Here is a 21,015-nt window from a genome sequence, read left to right as displayed (position 1 = left end):
TGATAAAACTTTAAAAAAAAAGTCAGCAGCCACCAAGAATTGTTAAGGATGGGGAGAAAGAGAATTATTCAACAGTGCTTCTTAAAGTGGGCAACTACATGGAAAACCTGTTGTGCATTACTTGCTTCACTGAAAATGTGCATACTATACAATCTAGCAAGTCTACTGCTGGGGGCGAATGCTCCAGAAAAACTCTGCTCACATGTACACAACTGTTCACAGCAGCACTGTTTATAACAGCAAAAATCTTGGAGGAATCGAATTTCCACTGCAGGAGAACTGACAAATTATGTAATGGTCTCAACCTGATGGATTCATTCTTTTAAATTGGTTAAGTAAGAATATCTAGAAATACTGATTTCAAAAAAAAAATGACTTAGTTGGCTAGGAAGAAGTCTATATATTCATAGAACACAAGCACTTATTCTTAAGGGAAGGAATGGAAACTTGATTTGCAATACACAAAGCATGGGGAAAAAGTGAGTAGAAGGAAAGATCCTCAAAACACTCAACTTGCTAAAAACAAAAAATTTTTTTTATTTAAGGGATGATGGTCTTTTTGAGGGGGAGCCCCATTTGCATTTAAAATGAACACAAGCTTAACAAAGAGAATTGTCAATAACTACCTAGTCCACTGAAGGGAATATTTTAAGCCTTGTGGATGCCTCCATGTAAGATATTGTGCTATCACAAATCTGTGGAATCAGGATCAGAAAACACTTTCTATTTGTGAATTTCAACGTAGTCTTAGTAAGATTTAGAGTATTTTTATCATGACAGCCTAGCTGTGTATACGAACTAGTTAGGGAAACCCTTTTCTTGCCATTTTCCACATAGTTAACATGTGTAAACTGGACCTTTTCCCTCAATTATTAGAAAAGTCAATGTTAACTTTAAAATTTTTCAACATTTCAAATTGTGCGGCCGATTTGTCCATTTTTAACGATCTCCTTTTTCTTTTTCTTCTGTCATACATATTCATGTTCTTTAGTAATTTTTCTGCAAAGGATAAGGAAAAAAGCATTCATAATCATTGTTTTTTTCTTTTTTATTTATCTATTTGAGAGGCTGAGTGACAGAGAGAGAGATCTTCCATCCACTGGTTCACACTGCCCAAATGCCCATAACAGCCAAAGCTAGAAGCCAGGAGCCAGAAACTTCACCCAGGTCTCCCTCAGGGGTGCCAGGAACCCAAGGGTCATCATCTGCTGCCACGCAAGGACATTATCCGGAAGCTGGATAGGAAGTAGAACAGCTGGAACATGAACCAGGTACTGTGCTATGGGATGCAGTTGTCCCAGGAGGCAACTTAACCCCCTGAGCCACATCATTCACCCCATTCGTTCTCTTTTGCTTTCATTGACACTTCATCTAAAAACACACTCGAAGATTTAGTTATGTACCAGGTATCTTAAGATTTGCTATAAAATCAGAAACAGGCAGGAGTTAAATCCACTTGCTTAAGCAAGGTTTTAAATCTATGAATTTCAAGTAACCATGGTCCCTTCCCTTCTCCCACACCCTCAGTCTACAGGCTGCTGAACAACCACGGTTATGGATCTTTCCTCTCCTGTCTACATCAGCCTTTTATATGAGATAATCCCTATATCAGCATCCAGCTCCAAACTTCTACCTTTCTCAGATACTTGTTTGAAAATTTCAGCATTAGTTGAGAAGAAATTCTAGGAATATGCTATTCTTGATGTCCTTCAACTGCAGACCCCATGCCTGTGACTTCATACCAAGATTGAGCCAACATCAAAAGACAGACAATTAGCTAACCAGCTGTTCCCTGGTTAATTTCCCCCTCTCATCCTGTTCACATATTTCAATGTGAAAAGAGCAACTCTTCCTACCAGCAGTTTGTGCCAGAGCTTTTATAGCATCTCACTTTCATTGCTAAAAGTCAAATAAGGTTGAGACTCCATTTCTCATTCAAGAAGCATTAGAAAGGCTGTAGTTTCATGCAAGATGCAGCCTGTGAGACCCACATTCCATATTGCAGTGCCTGGTTCCAGCCCCAGCTTCACTTCCTAGTGTACCTTCCTGCCAATGCACACTCTGGGAGGGAGCAGGTGATGATGGTTCAAGTACTTGGTCCTTGGACAGAAGCAGATGGAAGATCTCTGTCCCTGTGTCTCTGCCTTTCAAATAAATAACAAATATTAACATTTTTTAAAAAAAGAAGCATTAGAGGAGTTTCTACATCTTTAACTTGTTTCATAACAACAACATTTATTGTCTCTGGCAGAACAAAAAAAGAAGCAACTCTTGTGCGACTGATAAGAACGAGGGACGAGGAAAATGCCGATTCTAACCTTTTTTCTCTTTGCCTCTCTCTTTTTTAATGCCTATTTACTTTCATTGATTTGAAAGGCAGAGCAACAGAGAGAAAGGGCAAGGTCTTCCACCTGCTGAATCACTCCTAAATGCCCACAACAGTCAGGGACGGGGCCGGGCCACAGCAAGAACCCAGAACTCCATCCAGATCTCTCGTGTGGTGGCAGGTACACAAATACTTGAGTCACCACCAGCTCCTTTCCCAGGATGCATTAGGAGCAAGCTGGATCAGACCCAGAGAAGCTGGAACTGGAAACAGCACTCTGTTTGGGATGTGGGTGTCACAAGCAGCGGCTCAACTCATACATCTTTGCCCATTTGCACTGAGCTGGCCATCGTGGGCTATGGAAACGCCCACTCACATGCCAGGTCCACCTCTGAATATCTTCTCTCTCCGTTGTCTTCAAACTCAAAAGTCAGGGGTGGGCAATCTTTTTCCTGCCAAGGGCCATTTGGGTATTTACAACCTCACTCACAAGCCACACAAAATTATCAACTTAAAAATAAGCCTGCTACAGATTTATTGAATTTCAAATACCACCTGAGGTTGCCTTGGCAGGGCTAGACCAAATGATTTTTTGCAGGCTTTACGTGGCCCATGAGCTGGATGTTCCCCAAGCCTTCTAAGGGAAAAGTTGAGAGGCAAGAGAGAGGGCTGTAATAATTTCCCAGTTAGACAAAAAGAATTGCAGCCTTAGTACAGAACCATAAGAAATTACCAATGTGAGTCAGTCACTTCATTTCCTAAAACAATCAATTCTGCTTACCACGCTTCTGTCTGTAGTCATTCAATCTTCTCCCCGCCCACGCAGGTATCTTCTTCACAACAGTTTCTCTATTAGAGCCTTGTCACTCTCAATGGAATTTTCAGAAATGATGTAGAAATAAATGTTCCAGCTCAGGGATGTGATGTGTGCAGCTCTGTTATTAACTGCTGGGAACCTCAGGCTAGCCTTCACAACTCCAGAGACTGATAAAGGTTGTCACAGACGAAAACAACAAATCCAGCCAGAACCTGGATCCCTATCTATCTTACCATTGCCTCCTTTATATAATGTGAATATTGTGGAGCAGAATGTCGGACCATAAATATGATAAACTCTACACATGACATTTCCTGTCATATCTAGAGTTGGGCTATAACATTCCCTATGGGAAGCACTCACCGGGGCTAGCATTGTGGCGCGGTGGGTTCAGTCGCTGCCTGCAACACTGGCATCCTATATGAGTGCTTCCAATCCAGCTCCTTGCTAATACCCATGGGAAGCAGCAGAAGAGGGCCCAAATGCTTGGGGCCCTGCCACCCATGTGGGAAACCCAGATGGAGTTCCTGTCCCCTGGCTTTGTTCTGGCCCAAACTCAGTTGTTGTTGCCATTGGGCAATGAACCAGCAATGGAGGATCTCTCCATTTGTCCCTCTAACTCTGTCTTTCAAAAAGAAAAAAAAAAAAAAAGTATTCACCACTTGAAAGAACTGAGCTTACAATGGGAATAACTGACCTGAGGGCCTCGATTTTTGTGCACCTGGTGTGTAGGAAATGTGAGTTTTATGTGAATTCAATTTTTAAAGTAATTTAAAAATATAACTAACATCTTGGCAAACATAACCCACAAGTCAGAACTTCTCTCCCATCCATTCACATCCTTCTATGGGAAGACTCAATGTGTGAATGCATATCAAATGGTACAGTCCACTGGCAGATCAATCATTTTTTCCATTTTTCTAAGCAATCTACTTATTCTTATTTCCCTTCTGATGAGAATGCTGCTTCTGAATTCATCCTAAATCACAAAAAAAGAGTCCAGCTCTTTCCGTGGTAACTGGTGGCATTCTGGGAACTTAAACAGGGTATTCTAAGAAACTCTGCTTTGTTCTCCCTGAATTCAGAACAAGGACAGCGCCCTCTTCCTGTCTGCCAGCATCTACCTGTCCAAGTGCTCCCTGTATCTTTGTTCCAGGAGGTCCAACTGGGTAGGGTTTCCTAGTCTTGTGCCACAGCTCAACCCAGAACCCCAGGAAACCTCACTGAGATTTAAGAGTTAATGTGAGATTAAGTCGTAGGCCACCACCTTCCCTGGTGCCAGCTTTGAGTGTTGCTGTGGCTGACCCTGCCCTTGAACTTCTCACCTGGCTCTGTCCTTTAGGATTAGGGCGTCTTGGCTCATGAACCACACTCTGGATCACCACAGGCTTCCGTAACAGATGTTCTCCAGTGTGCGTGTCGGCCCCCACTCTCACCCCTGCCCCACCTGCCCTTCCTGCCTGTCAACCTTACCTCTACCCTGCTGGCCCTTGTATTATTCATCCGCACGCTGTCTGTAAACTACTGATACTGTTCTTAGTCATCAGTTTGGGCTACACTTTACTGGGTAAACTCCTAATGGTCACATTACTCACTGTGCTTCCACCACGTACAAAATCACAACGCATCTTCTGCTCTTAGGATGCTTGGTCTTTCCTATGCTATTGGCGGTAGTGGACCTTTCACCCTGGGGAGGTTGCCAATGTGGGACTCTGGGCGCGGGTTCCATAAAGCAACAATACTGTTGTACTTGCCCTCCAACAACCATGCCATCTGCTTTATCACTTCTTTACTTCTTGGGCCATGGTGTGTTTTGCTCCATAACAGACATGAGTTTCTCCTACCAGGCTCCCAAGCAGTGAGACATCAGTGTGTGCAATGGCACGGCCTCACAGCTTCCAGAATGTCCGTGCTCATCTGCACGTCGTACACATCCTTCCATCTCAACCGCTGGCCCTGCTGACTTCACGGCTGGCCCCAGATGCCCAGAAGCAACAGCCGCGCATGTAGAATGTGCCTGACCAGTTCCTACCATTGGTGAAGTCAGATTCTTAGGAGAACTCTCACATTCTACACAAGTCCTAGGATTCTGCATATGCTCATCAAATGACAACGGGTATGGAATTGGGGACCAGAACTAGTTCCAGAAAAAACAGAACTTGAAGGATTCCTCCTGTTTGAAGGTTGACCTGGTCACTATACTACCTCTGTTCACATGTGCACTTCCAGAATGTTGTCGCTCTCCCATCAAGAGGGGTGTCTTTGTGATTGTGTGAATAAATACAACAGGCAAATAGTGTGACATGCACCCTGGGGTGATTCTCCTCCCACATGCCCTAGGAGTGTAGCTCTTTTGTTATTGAGGAAACCCTGGCCCCACGGAGGTTTTTCAGCCAACATAGCCTGATGAGATCCCAACAGACTACCAGCATCAACTGGCACACTCATCCATGAGAGCCTTCCAATGATTCCAGTCATCAGCTTTTGGGCCCCCAAACAGCCACTGAGTGGGACCAAGAAGTCCCATCCACCAGGCCCTGTAGCAGAGGAGAATCAGTGCAGTTTTTAGGCTCCCAACCTAAGATGATGAAAAAAGCACTTATCACAAGGTCCCAGGATTCCCATGGCAGAAAGGACACTGGAGAGCCCCTGGGAACTCGCAGGGCTCAGTCTGACCAGGGGGAAAGGCACCGGCTCGGGCAGCAGGCTGCAGAGCCCACAGCCAGGGCTGATCGGTATGCCCAACAGTAAGGAGAGGCTTGCAACCAGAGTCAGGGCCCAGATCCCAGGCGCTGTGCTGCTATCTCCTGCTTGCTTGTTCCTTTACAATCTTGGCAGTGACAACTTTCCAGAAGGCCGCTCTCGATCCTCCAGCCTCTCCTCATCAAGGGGGCTTTAACGTGTCCCCTGGACCCCAGCTGTTAGCACTCCGATTAACGGAGTCGCTCTGTGATGCAGAGCTTGGAATCTTGCCAGGGTCCACTCTCACAGACTTTGCATTCTTAGACATATTCGCTCTGTGCTGGATGGCAATGGGTTACTAGAGAAGGCTTTTGTCGCTGTGCTAACAAAAACAATGAGAAAAATGACTTTTGAAAACAATCCTTTGAAATTTAGAGGATCTCACTCATCGGAGCGATCCTGTGTCTCTTCCACTGGCTGTCGGCTAGCCACTCAACTACCCGTTAATGATGGCTGCCGAGTCACCGCTAACAGATATACACGATGTGGCCGTCAGAGGGCCCGCTGCAAATGCCCGCCAGCACCACAGCAGCGTAGGACGCACCATGTTCTCTGAAACTGGATTTTCAGCTCCATCGTATATGGAAGATCACGACACACAGAAACAAAGCTGCCTGCCCGGCCGGCCTAAAGGTCCAACAAAGTCTACAAGTAGTTCATCTGGTTTTGCAGGCACAAAGACATAGCTGTCATATGTAAAATTAGGGTAAGCAATCTACCAATTAAAGGGTGAGAGACCCAGAAGAAGATCCTGGTTTCTGGTGTCAGATGAGCTCAGCTACGTACGATGCAGCCATTTGGAGAGTGAACCAGTGGATGGAAGACCTCTCTCTGTCTCTCTCCTCTGTCTGTAACTCTACCTCTCAAATAAATAAAATAAAATCAAGACAAAAGAAAGAGAAAGACAAAGAGAGAGAAAGAAAAAGATAAAGAAAGAGAGAAAGAAAGAGAAACAGAGAGAGGGAGAGAGAGACAGAGAGAAACAGAAAGGAAGAGAATGAATGAACAAAAGAGAACGAAAGAGAGAGAAAGAGAAAGGGTGGGGGGTAGATGGATGGCTCTCAGAATGGCATCTTCAAGGCACCGATGTCCTAATCCCTGAAGCCTCTGTTGGGTTCCAGTCCAAAGGGGACTGAGGGTCGTGGAGAAGGCTGCCGATCATCTGGCCTTAAAATGAGGAAAGGGGCCTCAGTGATCCAGATAAGTGCAAGGTAAGCACAAGGCCCCTTCAATGAGGAAGATAGAGGTAGTGCAGGAGAGCCAGGAAGATGGGAGGAGACAGACTGAACCCAACACAGCTGGTGAAGATGGAGGAGGGGGCCAATGTAGCCTTGACAAGCTGTAAAGGGCATGGCAATGAAGACCAAGGAGCTTCCAGAATGGAGCCCCACCTGCCCGCCACTTGACATTAGCCCAGGTGACTTTCTGCACTGTGAGATAATAAATTTGTGTTCCTCTGAAATTGTCATTCCTGGTCAGCTGTTACAGCAGCTATAAAGATAAAATAAAAACTCTTCAAAAAAACAAACTCACTTTCCTATGAATGCTCCTGCCCTAAGGGCACTTACAGTTGAGGCAGCATGTGGCACACCACCAGTCACTGAATTCATAAATGAGACTATGTGGAAGCCTTACTTCCACTAGGCCACCCGTATGCTGAAGGGCAGAATTATGTACAAGATAAACAACTGTACTTGTTGAGTCAATACTCACTCATGCTTTTGTTTAAGAAAATTCTCTAAACAGAGCAGCCAAAATTAGGAGAGGGAAGAGGATGTTTTTATCTTCTTTTTAGCTTGTTGCCACAATGTACAGGTGTTGATCACATAAAACCAACCAGATATTATACTTCAGTAAGTGCTTCTGATAACCAATTACTATATTGTTCAAATAAGATAAAGTTCTCATGACATAAAAACTGTTTAAAATTGTTACATGTGAAAGATGTTCATATCATTTTTATGACCACTCTGGAAATTTTCTGGTAGAATATATTACATAGATTACTTTGGGAAAGTACTCTAAATATGATGACATAAAGCTTAGCTCTAGAACCACGATAATCAACTGGCCAGAGAATGAAAATGTGTGAACAGGAGGAGGGGTAGAGAGGGAGACAGGGACAGAGACAGAGAGGCAGAGACAGACAGGGAGCAGGGGATCATCTGGACACATAAGTGAGCCTTAACATATTCCAGGAGAAACTTTGGCACTTTTTAAAGGACAAGCCCTATAGTTTATCCTTAACTTCAAGAGGTAATTTTGTAAAGTACTTTTGTGGCTAAAGAAATTATACCTCTGTGTTTACAAATAATTTTTGTTTAGGCCAAAGATTTTAACTGTTCTTAGCTGCTCCTATTTCTTACAGTCAATGTCACACCATCCCTCAAAGCCTGGCTCCAATGCAACTTCATATTGGAGGTCTCCCATAGCTCACACCCTGACTCCCTAGGCTTTATTAAATAGACTCCAGCACTAATCACATCAACGTGGAGTAACTCATTTGCCTGTCCCTAAAATGCTGCAGCCTTGAGGGCAGGGTCTAAATATAATTAGTGTGTGCAGCCCAGTGTCTGACAAACAGTGTCACACAGAGGGCTGCTGAATTTAAACTCACTACAGGATAGCAGTTGTCAATACCTCAAGAAGGAACCAACAATGTGCATGCCACCTACCACAGCGTACTTGGTGCCTTCCAGAATTTTATTCCCTCTAAGAGAGGACCAGATGTAGGTACTACTTGTCAACACAGAGTAGAACAACTGGAAACTAGTATAAAAGCAGAACACTTGGCACACCCCAGTATTATTCTTTAGTAAAAGAGGAGGGAAAAAAATCCAAATATTAGCCAAAGGCTAAAGTGGTGCTAAAAGAGCAAAGATATACAAATACTAAAGTCAAACTGACTACATTCCAAACAAAACTAACATGGCATAAAATACTTTTTTTAAAAATGGCCACTTAAACAACTACTAGTAACTATTAGGCAAAATGCACACTTTGGTAATTTTTTCTCATGTAACCTTCACCACAATTTTATGGAGTCAGCATTATTATTATCATCATCCCCTATCAGATGGGGTAACTAAGATACAGAAGCAAGGTGAAGCACCGGCAGAACCAGGACTGAAACCAGCAGTGTGAGTACAGAGCCATGTTTAAAAAAAAAAAAAAAAAAAAAGATTTATTTATTTATTTATTTGAAAGAGTTATACAGAGAGGAGAAGCAGAGAGAGGTCTTCCTTCCATCCGCTAGTTCACTCCCCAGTTGGCCACAATGACCGGATCTATGCCAATCCAAAGCCAGAAGCTTCTTCCGGTTCTCCCACACCGGTGCAGGGACCCAAGGACTTGGGCCACCCAGGCCATAGCAGAAAGCTGGATCGGAAGAGGAGAAGCCGGGACTTGAACCGGTGCCCAAATGGGGATGCCAGCACTGCAGGCTGCGGCTTTAACCTGTTATGCCACAGTGCTGGCCCCAGAGCCATGTTTTTAAATCATTAAAGCCTGTATCCTATAAATGAGTTTAAAATGTCACTTAGTGGAGTTGCATTCAGTCTACAGGAGCTAGTCCACCCACATCACATATGGGATACCTTAGTTGGATTCCCACATCTGACTCCAGACTCTAGATTCCTGTTAATGCCAACCTAGGAGGCCAGCAGTGATGTCTCAAATTATTGGGTTCCTCGGAGATCGACTGAATTCCTGGCTCTAGCCTTTGGCCTCAGCCCAACTTGGACCACTGTGGGCAACTGGGTGGTGAACCAGTTGCAGGTGGGTGTTAGCGTACTCTCTGTCTCTCAAATGAATACATCACATTTTTTAAAGATCACTTATTCAAAGTGGCCATGTAAAGGCATTTTTATACCACTCCTTTAAAAACCCCTGAAAGCTTCTAAAACAAATCTACAAAACAGAGGGGAGAAACTCCATTTTTTGTAAAAGAAAGAAAAGAAAAAAAATAGTACCAGTCGCATGTTTTAACTGCCTAAGTGTAACTATCCGATACCATGAATCTGGTAGGCCACTGGGAGCTGACACACACCTGCTCAGATCTTGAACAAAACACAGAATTTCCTAAAAGTAAAAAGCACAGCTATGAACGGCCTATCCAATGACCCTATGATTAGAACAGGCATCTGGCATAATCAAGTGGACACAGATCAATATCTCAGAAAGCAGAGAGAGTGATGCTAAGGGAGCAATCACAGTACCAGGAAACACAATTCACAGAGGCTAGCCAGCTCCAGTGTCAACGGGGGTGGGGGTGGGGGGGAGGGGGGTTGGTTTGACTGGATGAGGGGGAGAAAGGGAAACAGGAGCCCTTTTCTGAAAGGGCTTTTCCATAGAATAGAAACAGAGGGGAGATTTCAGAAATAGAATCTTGATTTAGATCGCATTCAAAGCAACAAGCTCTAATCAAAGATTTAGACTTCTCTATCTCCTAAGCAAACCATCCGTGCCCCTGCTCACCCAGTACTTTGGCAAACACTGGCCCCACTTAATGCTGGGTAACAATCAGGAGAGGCCATGGGGGAACCATGCAGGAAAGCAGCAAATATCAAAAGCAAGAGAGAAATGCTAGCGAAGGCCAGGAAAGAGCAAACATCTCAGGAGGAATTATCCAAGCCAACAGATTTGGAATTCGGAAGTCTTCAGACTCCAAAAATAAGAAAAGAGTTAGAACAATCTTTCTTTCAAAAGAAAAGTTCAAGGAAGAGGTATAAGCGTAGGTTCAAAAAGAAGTACAAGGGTTCAAATGATAAAAGAGAAGATAACTAGGAGATGAAAATAAGTTGATAAAGCTATGAAAATAGTACATAGATGAAAAATCACTTTAGGAAAAAATTAAAAATTTGGCTAAAAACACAGTAAGAAAAATTGTTCAATAGGAAAGCACATGAAGGGAAAGAAGATGAAGATCACGGATATGGAAAACCAAGGCAAAAACACAATTTTCAGAGCTTCCAAAAAATAGTAAGTATACTTTGAATGTAATTTTTAAAACACCCCACCATAAAAGCAGTTTCCACTTCCCAGACGTGAAAAGAATGACCCAAAGAAAAAAAAAATCATCTCAAAGAGTAAAATCCAAGACATAATGGATGAAGTTACTGAATTTTTAGGTAAATAAGAAGAAAAAAACCCACAGACACCCTGGACCCAAAAGCAAAACAAGAATAGGTAGAAAGACCAATTTGCTTCAGGCTTCAAAGTGATATCAAATACCACAAACTAGCAAAGCCAGATTTTCTTATTTCTGAGTGAAATACAATAAATACTAAATGGCTTTGATAGCAACAGCTACAATGAGAATCTAAATGTTAATAACCTGAATGTTTACGGAAGAATAAAAGAAGTGAGAAAAGGCAATTAGAAAGAAACGCCATTCATTCTCCCAGCTTTCACAGCTGGAAGCCTAAAGATTCTGTCTAAAGTTAAATTCAAAGAAAGAACTGATAGAATGCAAAACCTCTTTTCCCACCCCACCCTCCCTCCCACCCACGCTCCCATGTTCCCTCCTTTCTTTATTCTTTTAATTTTTACAGTGACCTACTTTCAGTTTATTGTATACTCATAAGAGTAATCCTATACTACGTATTCAACAAACAGAAGGAACTGCTGTTCCTCAACAGTGGACACAAGGCCTGAAAACAATCATTGCATCTCGAAGTGTCAATTTTGCTCATATGCATTACATTTTTTGTGCTGTTACCAAAGATCAGGAAAAACATGGCATTTGTCTTTTGGGGACTGGCTTATTTCATCAAGTATAATGGTTTTCAGTTGTGTCCATTTTACTGCCAAAGAAAGGATTCCATTCTTTTTTATGGCTAAGTAGTACTCCATAGTGTATGTATACCACATTTTCTTTATGCAGGCATCAGTTGTGGACATCTGGGTTGATTCCATATCTTAGCTACTGTGAAATGAGCTGCAATAAATATGGGGGTACAGATAACTCTTTCATTTGGGTAAACTCCCAGGTACAGGATGGCTGGGTTATACAGTAGGCCTAAATTCAGGTTTCTGAGGTATCTCCATACTGTCTTCCACAGTGGCTTTACCAGTTTGCATTCTCACCAACAGTGGATTAGGGTACATTTTCCCCACATCCTCACCAGCATTTGTTGTTTGTTGATTTCTGTATGAGAGCCATTCCAACTGGGGTGAGGTAAAACCTATTGCGGTTTTGATTTGCATTTCCCTGATGGTTAATGACCCGAGCATTTTTTCATGCTTCTGAACCTGTTATATGAAACACATGAAATCTGTTCACCTTCAAAAAAATTTTTTTAATTAAAAAAAAAAGTAAAATACTGCGCAGACCACCCACCTGGAGCTCTATCTCAGTTTAGAGATGGCTAGGCAGCCCTCTGCAGAAATTGCCTTGTTGAGAAAACACACACACACACACACACATACACACACAACACCTTCTTTCTCACCTTTTCTAAGATTTATTTAAAAGGCAGAGAGAAAGAAAGAGACAGAGAGATCTTCCACTGACTAGTTCACAATGGCCAGCGCCGGCCCAGGCCAAAGCCAGGAGCCAGGAACTTCACCCAGGTCTCCCATGTGTGTAATAAGAACCTAAACACTTGAGCCATCTTCTGCTGCTTTTCTCAAGCCATTAGCAAGAATCCGGATCAGAACTGGAACAGCTGGGACACAGCACCCACATGGGATGCCAGCATTGCAGGTGATGGCTTTACCTGTTACACCACAACACCAGCCATGTACTCTTATCTCTTAATATCATCATTTTGGTAAAAGGACATTAATCTGAAATTAACACATTCCTTAATTCCATTACACTAGAAGTAACAGAAAAAAGTAATACTCTTCATTAGAAATACAAAGAATATGACCCTATACTTATAAAACTGTCCCTGCTTGCACAGTGGCACACAGAGATGCTACAAGTAATGTTCACCAACTGTATAAATGGTGTGATGTGGGGAGGTGAGGGTGGTTTTGCATATTTTAATGTTTTTAACATGAGCAATGCATCATCTCTTCAAATAATAAAGGTATTTCGACTATTCTACTTCAATGATTCCATAATCTCTCTCAAATCCATTTATATCATTTTGTTCTCATCTTCTAGGTAAGAAAAATGAGATATTCAAAGCTGAAGTGACTTAACGGAAGAGTAATCTAACTTGGATATTTTAAGAAATTCTTTTAAGTATCAACTAGTTTGCATCATTATCAAAGTCAATGATTTGACTCACAAAAAGGCAGAACTTTAACTATAATCTATGAAGGCAACACGAAATAGGAAATTGCAAGGAGTACTTAACATAATGCTTAAGTAACCAACCAGCTCCAACAGCCAGTAGATGCGCACGGTAACTCAGTGACCTTTGAGCCATCTCCATTTCTCGAAATGATTGATTTCGTGATACGAAATCATACAATGTCACAGAACTCATTCATGCAATGAAAATAATGTCCATTCCATGCACACATTCAGAACTCTACAGATTTAAATCCTTTCACAAATAGGTCCTGGTTTCTCTCACCCTCATGACAATTACTGAAATAAGTAGGACAGTGTAAGTAGCCCCACTTCCCAGATGAGACAATTAGAAATCACAAAGCAGCAGCCACTGCCCAAGATCACGCAGACAATTTCAGGGCTAAGATTTGAATTCTTCTGATTCTTCGTTGACTGCCCACAGAGCTACACCACATACACGCAGAATGGAGCAGTGCCGATGACGCATTTCATTTGCTTGAACTGTGGCTTTCTGAGCACCTGTGGCTGCCTCACTCACAATGGAAGAAAAGCTAGGCTGCAGGTACTACAATCCTTCTATCCATCGTGAAGTGTGAGCCTTGGAACTTCATGGAAAAGAAATTCAAAGTAGTCACACTGTACCTGTCCATCACCATGAAACATAGCCTTAGTTGTATGGAATGAAAACATCAGCAGAAAGGTGCCCCACTGCCCCCTGATTTCCAAATGAAGAAACAGAAGCTGCTAATGCGGAGAGGGTGAAGCAGCCGTGCATCAGAGGTACCCGCGAAGCTGAAGTTTTCCTGTAACGTCTGATAAGCCGCACTACTGCACAGGCAGGTGTGTGACTGGGGCATCTGCTCCAAGCCAGCTGCTGAGAAGCACTGAGTAAACACACTGCAATGGCAGCCAAATCGAGGAAGGAAAGCAGAGAGCCGGGTCCACATGAAAGCCACTATATTCACAGTGAGACCAACTGCTTACTTACACCAAAGAGTCCATATACCAGAGTTTATGCTGATGTTGCTAAGAACAGGAAATAATGCATGACTAGCATCTCTTACGAATATATTTGATGTCTTCTACTGACACACAGTAAAGGGACAAATTCAAGTACAATGTAACTGAGTAAGCCAAAAAACTTAAGGGTTGAGTAAAAGAATTTGACACAAATACAGAGTTTTTAAAAAGAATCCAGATGAAGGATACTCCTACAAGACTGTTGGTATGGACACAACAGGGATTGTATAAATCCCAAGGAGGCTATTTAAATTTTAGAACCTAAACAGAGAGGCACAGCATGATATTCTGTGGCTCTTGGCAAGATTTTATTACTACTGGCACTGAAAAGGTGCTGAACAGTTTTAAGAGCCATATTCAAATCCCTTTTCAATTATGCAGATTGTGGTAACACTGCTTCCACTGATGGCATTTTTAAAATGTCATCTTAATGTTGACTTTGTCAATATAGTTGAAATGCAGAAAAGATAAATTTTCAAACCCTGCAACTTTCTTCCTAACACAGACTTTTTTTTTTTTTTTTTGACAGGCAGAGTAGACATTTAGAGAGAGAGACAGAGAGAAAGGTCTTCCTTTTTGCTGTTGGTTCACGCTCCAATGGCCAACGTGCCCAGCGCGCTGCAGCCGGCGCACTGCGCTGATCCAAAGGCAGGAGCCAGGTGCTTCTCCTGGTCTCCCATGGGGTGCAGGGCCCAAGCACTTGGGCCATCCCCCAATGCACTCCCGGACCACAGCAGAGAGCTGGCCTGGAAGAGGGGCAACCGGGACAGAATCCAGTGCCCCGACCGGGACTAGAACCCGGTGTGCAGGCGCCGCAAGCGGAGGATTAGCCTAGTGAGCCGCGGCGCCGGCCCCTAACGCAGACTTTCTTAAAACAGAAGTAGACTCCACCCAGGTTGAAAAACAAGTATCCACGTATTTTACAATTATGGATCAAAAATAGGAAAAAAAAAAACAGAGTAAGAAAATAATCCAATGGGACAAATACATTAATGAACTATTACTCCTTCTTCTACAAAGACTTTTGAGTTCATGAGTTATGAGCTATGATCATTTAGAGTGAACCACATATATTAAAGTCAACTACGATAATATTTTCAGAGTTTATCCTCAGGGTAAGTAATAACACGATGATTCTCTGTAATCATCTTCAGTTGTCATCACAAAATTAGTTACAGAACAATGACACTGCCAAAATTTATAAACATGCAAAGCTAACGCAGATCCGTTCAAACATAAAAAGCTAATGACAAGTGAATGAAAACAGTAATGCTTTAGCAACACCATCCATGAAGGAAAGGTTAATACATTCTGCAACAACTGAAGAATGCTCCCATGCTTATATACAGACGGGGTAAGACAATTTAAATTCATGATCTTTGCCACTAGGCTTAAGAAATACCTACAAATTCTTTCAACTTTATTGTCTACATGGAATTATCAGTGGTGTGCTGGAGCAAGCTCAAAGCAGCCCATGAGAGCCAGCTGGTCAATTTTAAGGAAACTTACAACTCACTGGTGGGTAAACCACTGAACATGGCCACACAGGGAACATTTACACTACAAGAATTGACAAAGACTACAGATCTGGCCCTTCCCTTTCTCCTCCTCACAGAGAACCACTGATCCACACACAAATGAGTACACAGTACAATCAATCTTCACACAGCAAATGCACGTACACAACACTGAGGTCACGAAAAAGAACTTGACGCCAGAAGTCACTCTTGCACCATCTCTCAGTCAAGACTCTCTCTCTCTGAAGCCTTTGCAGACCTAAATACTAGAAATGAGCCATTTTATCAGCAAGGACGGAAGAGGGCAATTGTAAGTGGAATATAAAACCTGGAAAATCACTTATAGCTGTGAAAGTAGGCTGGCAGAAAAAGACACAGCAGGATGTACAAGTATTTGAAAGTAGCAAGCATAAAGCAGGAAGGAAAATACAAAACTGTTTGTGCCGCGCAGCTCTATGGAGAAAGGAGAGGCACATGCTTCTGTACCAGCCCTGTTCACTGTAAAAATGTTATTTGTGAAATGAAGATGGTTTCACATGTAGTCCCCTTGGATTTTTAAATATTCTATCTAGTTTGTAGTACAAGAAAAGCTCAAGTAAGTTCCACAAATAAAGTGAGGCCCAGCATTTGGGTACCGTTGAAACCCACGGGTGTCTCACCTCCCCCTAACTCACACTGTCGTCTGTGAGAAGCCACAGTGAACACAAAGCTCCTTCTTCTCTGATGGAAGCAGGCACGGCAGGGGCAAAGGGGACTGCATTTGAGAGCAGCCCACGTCCAAGCAGTGCTGGCACTGAGACCACAGCTGCATGGGCCGCAAAGCCTGCACCTTTGGGTTTTGTGTCCAAATGATCAGACAGAGCAAGTGCTTTATCACTTGGTAATGCTCATTTGGAAGGTAATTTAAAATACCAGCTTATGTCTAGAAAATAGTGATAGTTACACTTGTACAAAAATGACTTGCCATCTTATGAATGTCTCTACTGTTACGAAGGTTTAAGAAGAAAAATTATACTTAATAAAGTGATGTCCACGTGTTAGTATCAACTTCCGTCTCCCATTCAGATAAGGACCACAACTGCCCAAAACTACACCTCAAAGTCATAGTTTGAGTGCAGCTGTTAAGTCTGAATAACCAACCTTTATTGGTTTCCTCTTCATAGGGATATTCATTCATCCATTTGTTTCCGGAGTCACATTGATCCTGCGAGAAAAGCATACATAAAAATGTAATAAGCAAAGTTCTACAAGTTGTTAATTTCCTCTAAAAGGGGGGGGGGGACCCACAATTCTCTTAATTCTACAGTTCTTTAAGATCAGTGGAGTATCATAAATAAAAATGACAAAGAGCAATGTTTTTTCTGTGCTTTGTTTTCTTGTTTGTTCCTTAGCAGCCATGTAAATGGGCAACGGGAGAACTGACAGAGCAGAGAAGGAACGGCAACTATGATACTAGGACAAGATTCCGGTACCAAGTAAGCAAGACCTAGACAAAGAGACGGGGGAGGGAAAGGGAGAATAAAACAATGTAAAAGAGGAAAATGGCAAAAACTTGTTTATATGTAGCTTAGTAAATGAAAGAAAAGTCACAAATACCCAAATAGGAGCACTTATTCTTAGAAACCAGATTTTAAAGGAATGCTGTTCTTCTGAAGAATTGTTTGTCTTTACAGTTGAAGCAAATGTGTGGAACACAAATACAAATAATTTTGATGGCTCCCTGTTGGCCAAGACCAAATTAATTTTTAAGTTTTAACTTAATATGCCAGGGCCGGCGCTGTGGCACAGTAGGTTAATCCTCTGCCTGTGGCAACGGCATCCCATATGAGTGGTGGTTCTCATCCCGGCTGCTCCTCCTCTGATCCAGCTCTCTGCTATGGCCTAGGAAGCAGTGGAAGATGGCCCAAGTCCTTCGGCCGCTGCCCCTATATGAGACCCGGAAGAAGCTCCTGGCTCCTGGTTTTTGATCAGCCCAGCTCCAGGCATGGCAGCCATCAAGGGAGTGAACCAATTGATAGAAGATCTCTCTCTGTCTCTCTCTCTGCCTCTGCCTCTCTGAAACTCTGCCTTTCAAATAAATAAAATCTTTTAAAAAAAGTTAATATATCAATTCTGAAAAAAAAAAGTGATACGCAATATAAACAAAACCGTAAACAGATTTCAAAAACAAAAACCTAGATCAAAATCAACTTATTTTTTATTCCATTTTTCCACACACGTTTTGAAGTCCATTTGTAAATATAAATTGAATACTTAATGTGGTTTATGTAAGGTCCTAAAACTCCAGGACCCTGCACATCTCAGCAGTGTAATTAAATATTACTGGATTGGAGAGTCCTTACAATAAACCACTTGCCCCATTTGGAAGTGTTTTGCAAGTCTTCCCACTTACTCTTTCTCAACATTATGTAACCTCCTTCAGAATTTCCATTTCATGAGGCAAATTTTCTTTGGCATTCAGTTGAGCCAGCTTATTAGGCACAGTTGCCTTTATTTTTCACTTGGAACTACACACAAGAGGAGACGCCTTGGAGTTCCTCACGGCTCCCATTTTGTGCCAAAGTCTATATACTGTAGCACTGGGCAGGGCTTCCTGTGTGTGTTTCCATACATTTGTACAGAAAAAGAACTTACTCACTCAAAAAGCCATAAATTGAAATGAAGCCGAGTTCACAAGTTCCCTGAATTTGGCTTATGAAATGAACTAGCCTTTGTTTTTCATAAAGTTTTAAATCAATCTCTCTCCCCCTCTCCCTGTCTTCTCAAAACCTACCCCATATTATGTACTATAGCTTTTTCTACTAGAAATGCTACTAAAAGTCAATACAATATTTTAATTATAGTGGCAGTGTAGAAATAGTCTCTTAAAATACAGAGTACAATCCTCTTCTACATTATGATACCATAATAGGGCACCCTTTGAAATACTTAAAAAAGTCATCAAAAACACTATGTTCTCAAACACTTTTTGTGCTTTCTAGTCTTTAAAAACATATCTAACCCAATCAGTTCCAACTTCTTAGCAGAATGTACAAGTTACTTCAAAACTGGCTTCAATCTTCCATTGTCATATTTCAAAATGTGGTTACACATTTGTGGATTCTACCATCCTCAGACAGAAAGTATTCAAAGAAAAAAACTTCATTGTTATGGAATATGTTCCAGACATTTTTTCCCTTGTCGTTATTCCCTAAACAATGGAACACGGTTTACATGGTATTTACATGTATTAGGTATTACAAGCAATCCAGAGATGGTTAAAGTACACGAGAGAACATCAGAGGTCAGTTGCAAATACACCGTTTTATATAAAGACCTGAGCATCTATACATGCTCTGAGGGGAGACCTGGAACCAGTCCCCCCAGGACACCAAGGGACGAGAGGATCATACTTTATTATTATATATTATATATATAATATATAATATTATAATAATATTTAATATTAATATTATTATAATATTAATTAATATTAATTAATATTAATATTTAATATTAATATAATATAATATTTAATATTATAATAATATATATTATATAATATATATTATTATAATATTAAAATGTGTTCATGTCTAAATTTCTTAATATTCCACTGTAGCAACACATCCTTATTTCCTCCCTAATTTTTGTATAATAATTTGTGATTCATTACCAATAGCATTCAAACACCTTCCATATAGTTCTTGTATACACCAAGGACCCTAGTAGCCAGAGGATGCTTTTGTACACCTGGAAAGAAAGCCCTGTCTGGGCAGACGCAGACAGCCTCTCGTCAGCAAGGGGAGCCCCACCACTCAGCCCCCAGCCCTCAGCCAGGCATCCGAATCCTAGACCACTGCACCTAGCCACAGTAATTTATACTCCCGCCTGGAGAAAGAAGGGTTAACATGGTGCCATTCTCCTCTTTCTTTCCCAACATACAGCAGAAGGCCTAGCCAATTTTAGGAGACCAATGCTTGCTGAATGAATAAATGAAGCTAATAATGACAAATGGAAGATAATCAACATAACTCCTTTCTACATTAATTATTAATCAGATCTCTCTTACCCAGGTAACTTTGGTATTCATTTTATAATTTATATTGTTAGGTAGCATAAGTCTGCAAACTGAAATGAACTCTAAATTATGTGAACTATACAGAATACAGTATCACACATTTTTATAACATTTGGGGATTTATAAAATACCCTAATATTAACTTTCTTTACACAAGCAATGCTGTGAGTTGAGCACGTGCATTATTTTAAGATGCACCAGACAATAATGAAATTGATCAGAGGTAAATTATATCCCCAAGGTAACAAGTTAGGTCATGTCAGGGTGCTTATGGATTCCGTGTTAGTCCATGGCTAGCTGTAGTTTACCAACTATCTTTGCAACCACCTACACTTTAATTGTATCATTCCTTGATTTATTTATTTTTATTTTCATTTTATTTGAGACACAGAGTTCTCCTTTCTACTGATTCACTCTGTAAATGCTGATAACAGCTGTGGCCAAGTCAGGCCAAAGTCAGGAACTCAGTACATAATGTGGGTCTCCCATGTGGTGACTGGGAGTCAAATATTCACACCATCACCTGCAGCCTCTCAGGGTGTGCACGAGCAGGAAGCTAGATCCGAAGTGGGGCTAGGACTTGAAACAGGCACTCCAATGCGAAATGCAGCTGTCCAGTCCCTGCAACCAACGTCCACCCTAAATGTATATTTCTGTATGTTTTAAAGCTGAGGAGGGGCTGCTACAATACTAATTGTGGCTTAGAATCCAATTCAAAATCTTAAAACAGTGCCCCAGATCCAATTCTTGGGGCCAGTGTTGTGGTGCAGCAGGTTAATCTGCTGCCTGCAAATCCGGCATCCCTTTTGGGCATCGGTTAGAGTCCCAGCTGCTCCACTTCCAATTGAGATTCCTGCTATTGCACCAGGGAAACAGAAGAACATGGCCCAAGTGTTCAGGCTCCTGCATGAACCTGATGAAGCTCCAGGCTCCTGGCTTTCTCCAGGCCCAGTCCCAGCCACTGCAGCCATTTAGGGAGAGAACCAGCAAAAGGGAAAATCTCTTTCTCTCTCTCCCACCTCCCTCTCCCTCGCCCTCTCTCTTTAAAGCACCTCTTTCTGGAACTCCACCTTTCAAATAAATACATAAGTCTTTTCGAAAAACAAAAACAGAAACAAAGATCCAACTCTTGCCCTTTAACCCCTATCCCATACTTCAAGTGGCACAGATGAAGGTAAGCAAGACAACAGACACACAGGGGAAGGGTGGGAAGACCTGTCATTCATCTCTCTCTGTTATCTACTGTCTGAGTGACTTTAAACAACTCATTCAGCCTCATGGAGG

The 21,015-nt window shown here is 41.9% G+C and overlaps 1 protein-coding gene across 5 annotated transcripts in view; it reads right to left on the bottom strand.

Moving 5' to 3' along the window:
• KLF12 (KLF transcription factor 12) overlaps positions 1–21,015 on the bottom strand; it is a 503,891-nt gene that overhangs the window by 326,664 nt on the left and 156,212 nt on the right. For all 5 annotated transcript variants that reach the window (XM_062194091.1, XM_062194088.1, XM_062194087.1 and 2 more), the window contains one exon: positions 16,812–16,875. In XM_062194091.1, the coding sequence (XP_062050075.1) occupies positions 16,812–16,844 (33 nt within the window). In that variant the 5' untranslated portion in view covers positions 16,845–16,875. The remainder of the gene's footprint in view (positions 1–16,811; positions 16,876–21,015) is intronic.

The sequence above is a fragment of the Lepus europaeus genome, chromosome 6 (genome assembly GCF_033115175.1).
Source record: "Lepus europaeus isolate LE1 chromosome 6, mLepTim1.pri, whole genome shotgun sequence".
Classification (NCBI taxonomy): domain Eukaryota; kingdom Metazoa; phylum Chordata; class Mammalia; order Lagomorpha; family Leporidae; genus Lepus; species Lepus europaeus.
The sequence above is the reverse complement of the archived record's forward strand: the minus strand, read 5'-3'. Positions and strand labels throughout refer to the sequence as shown.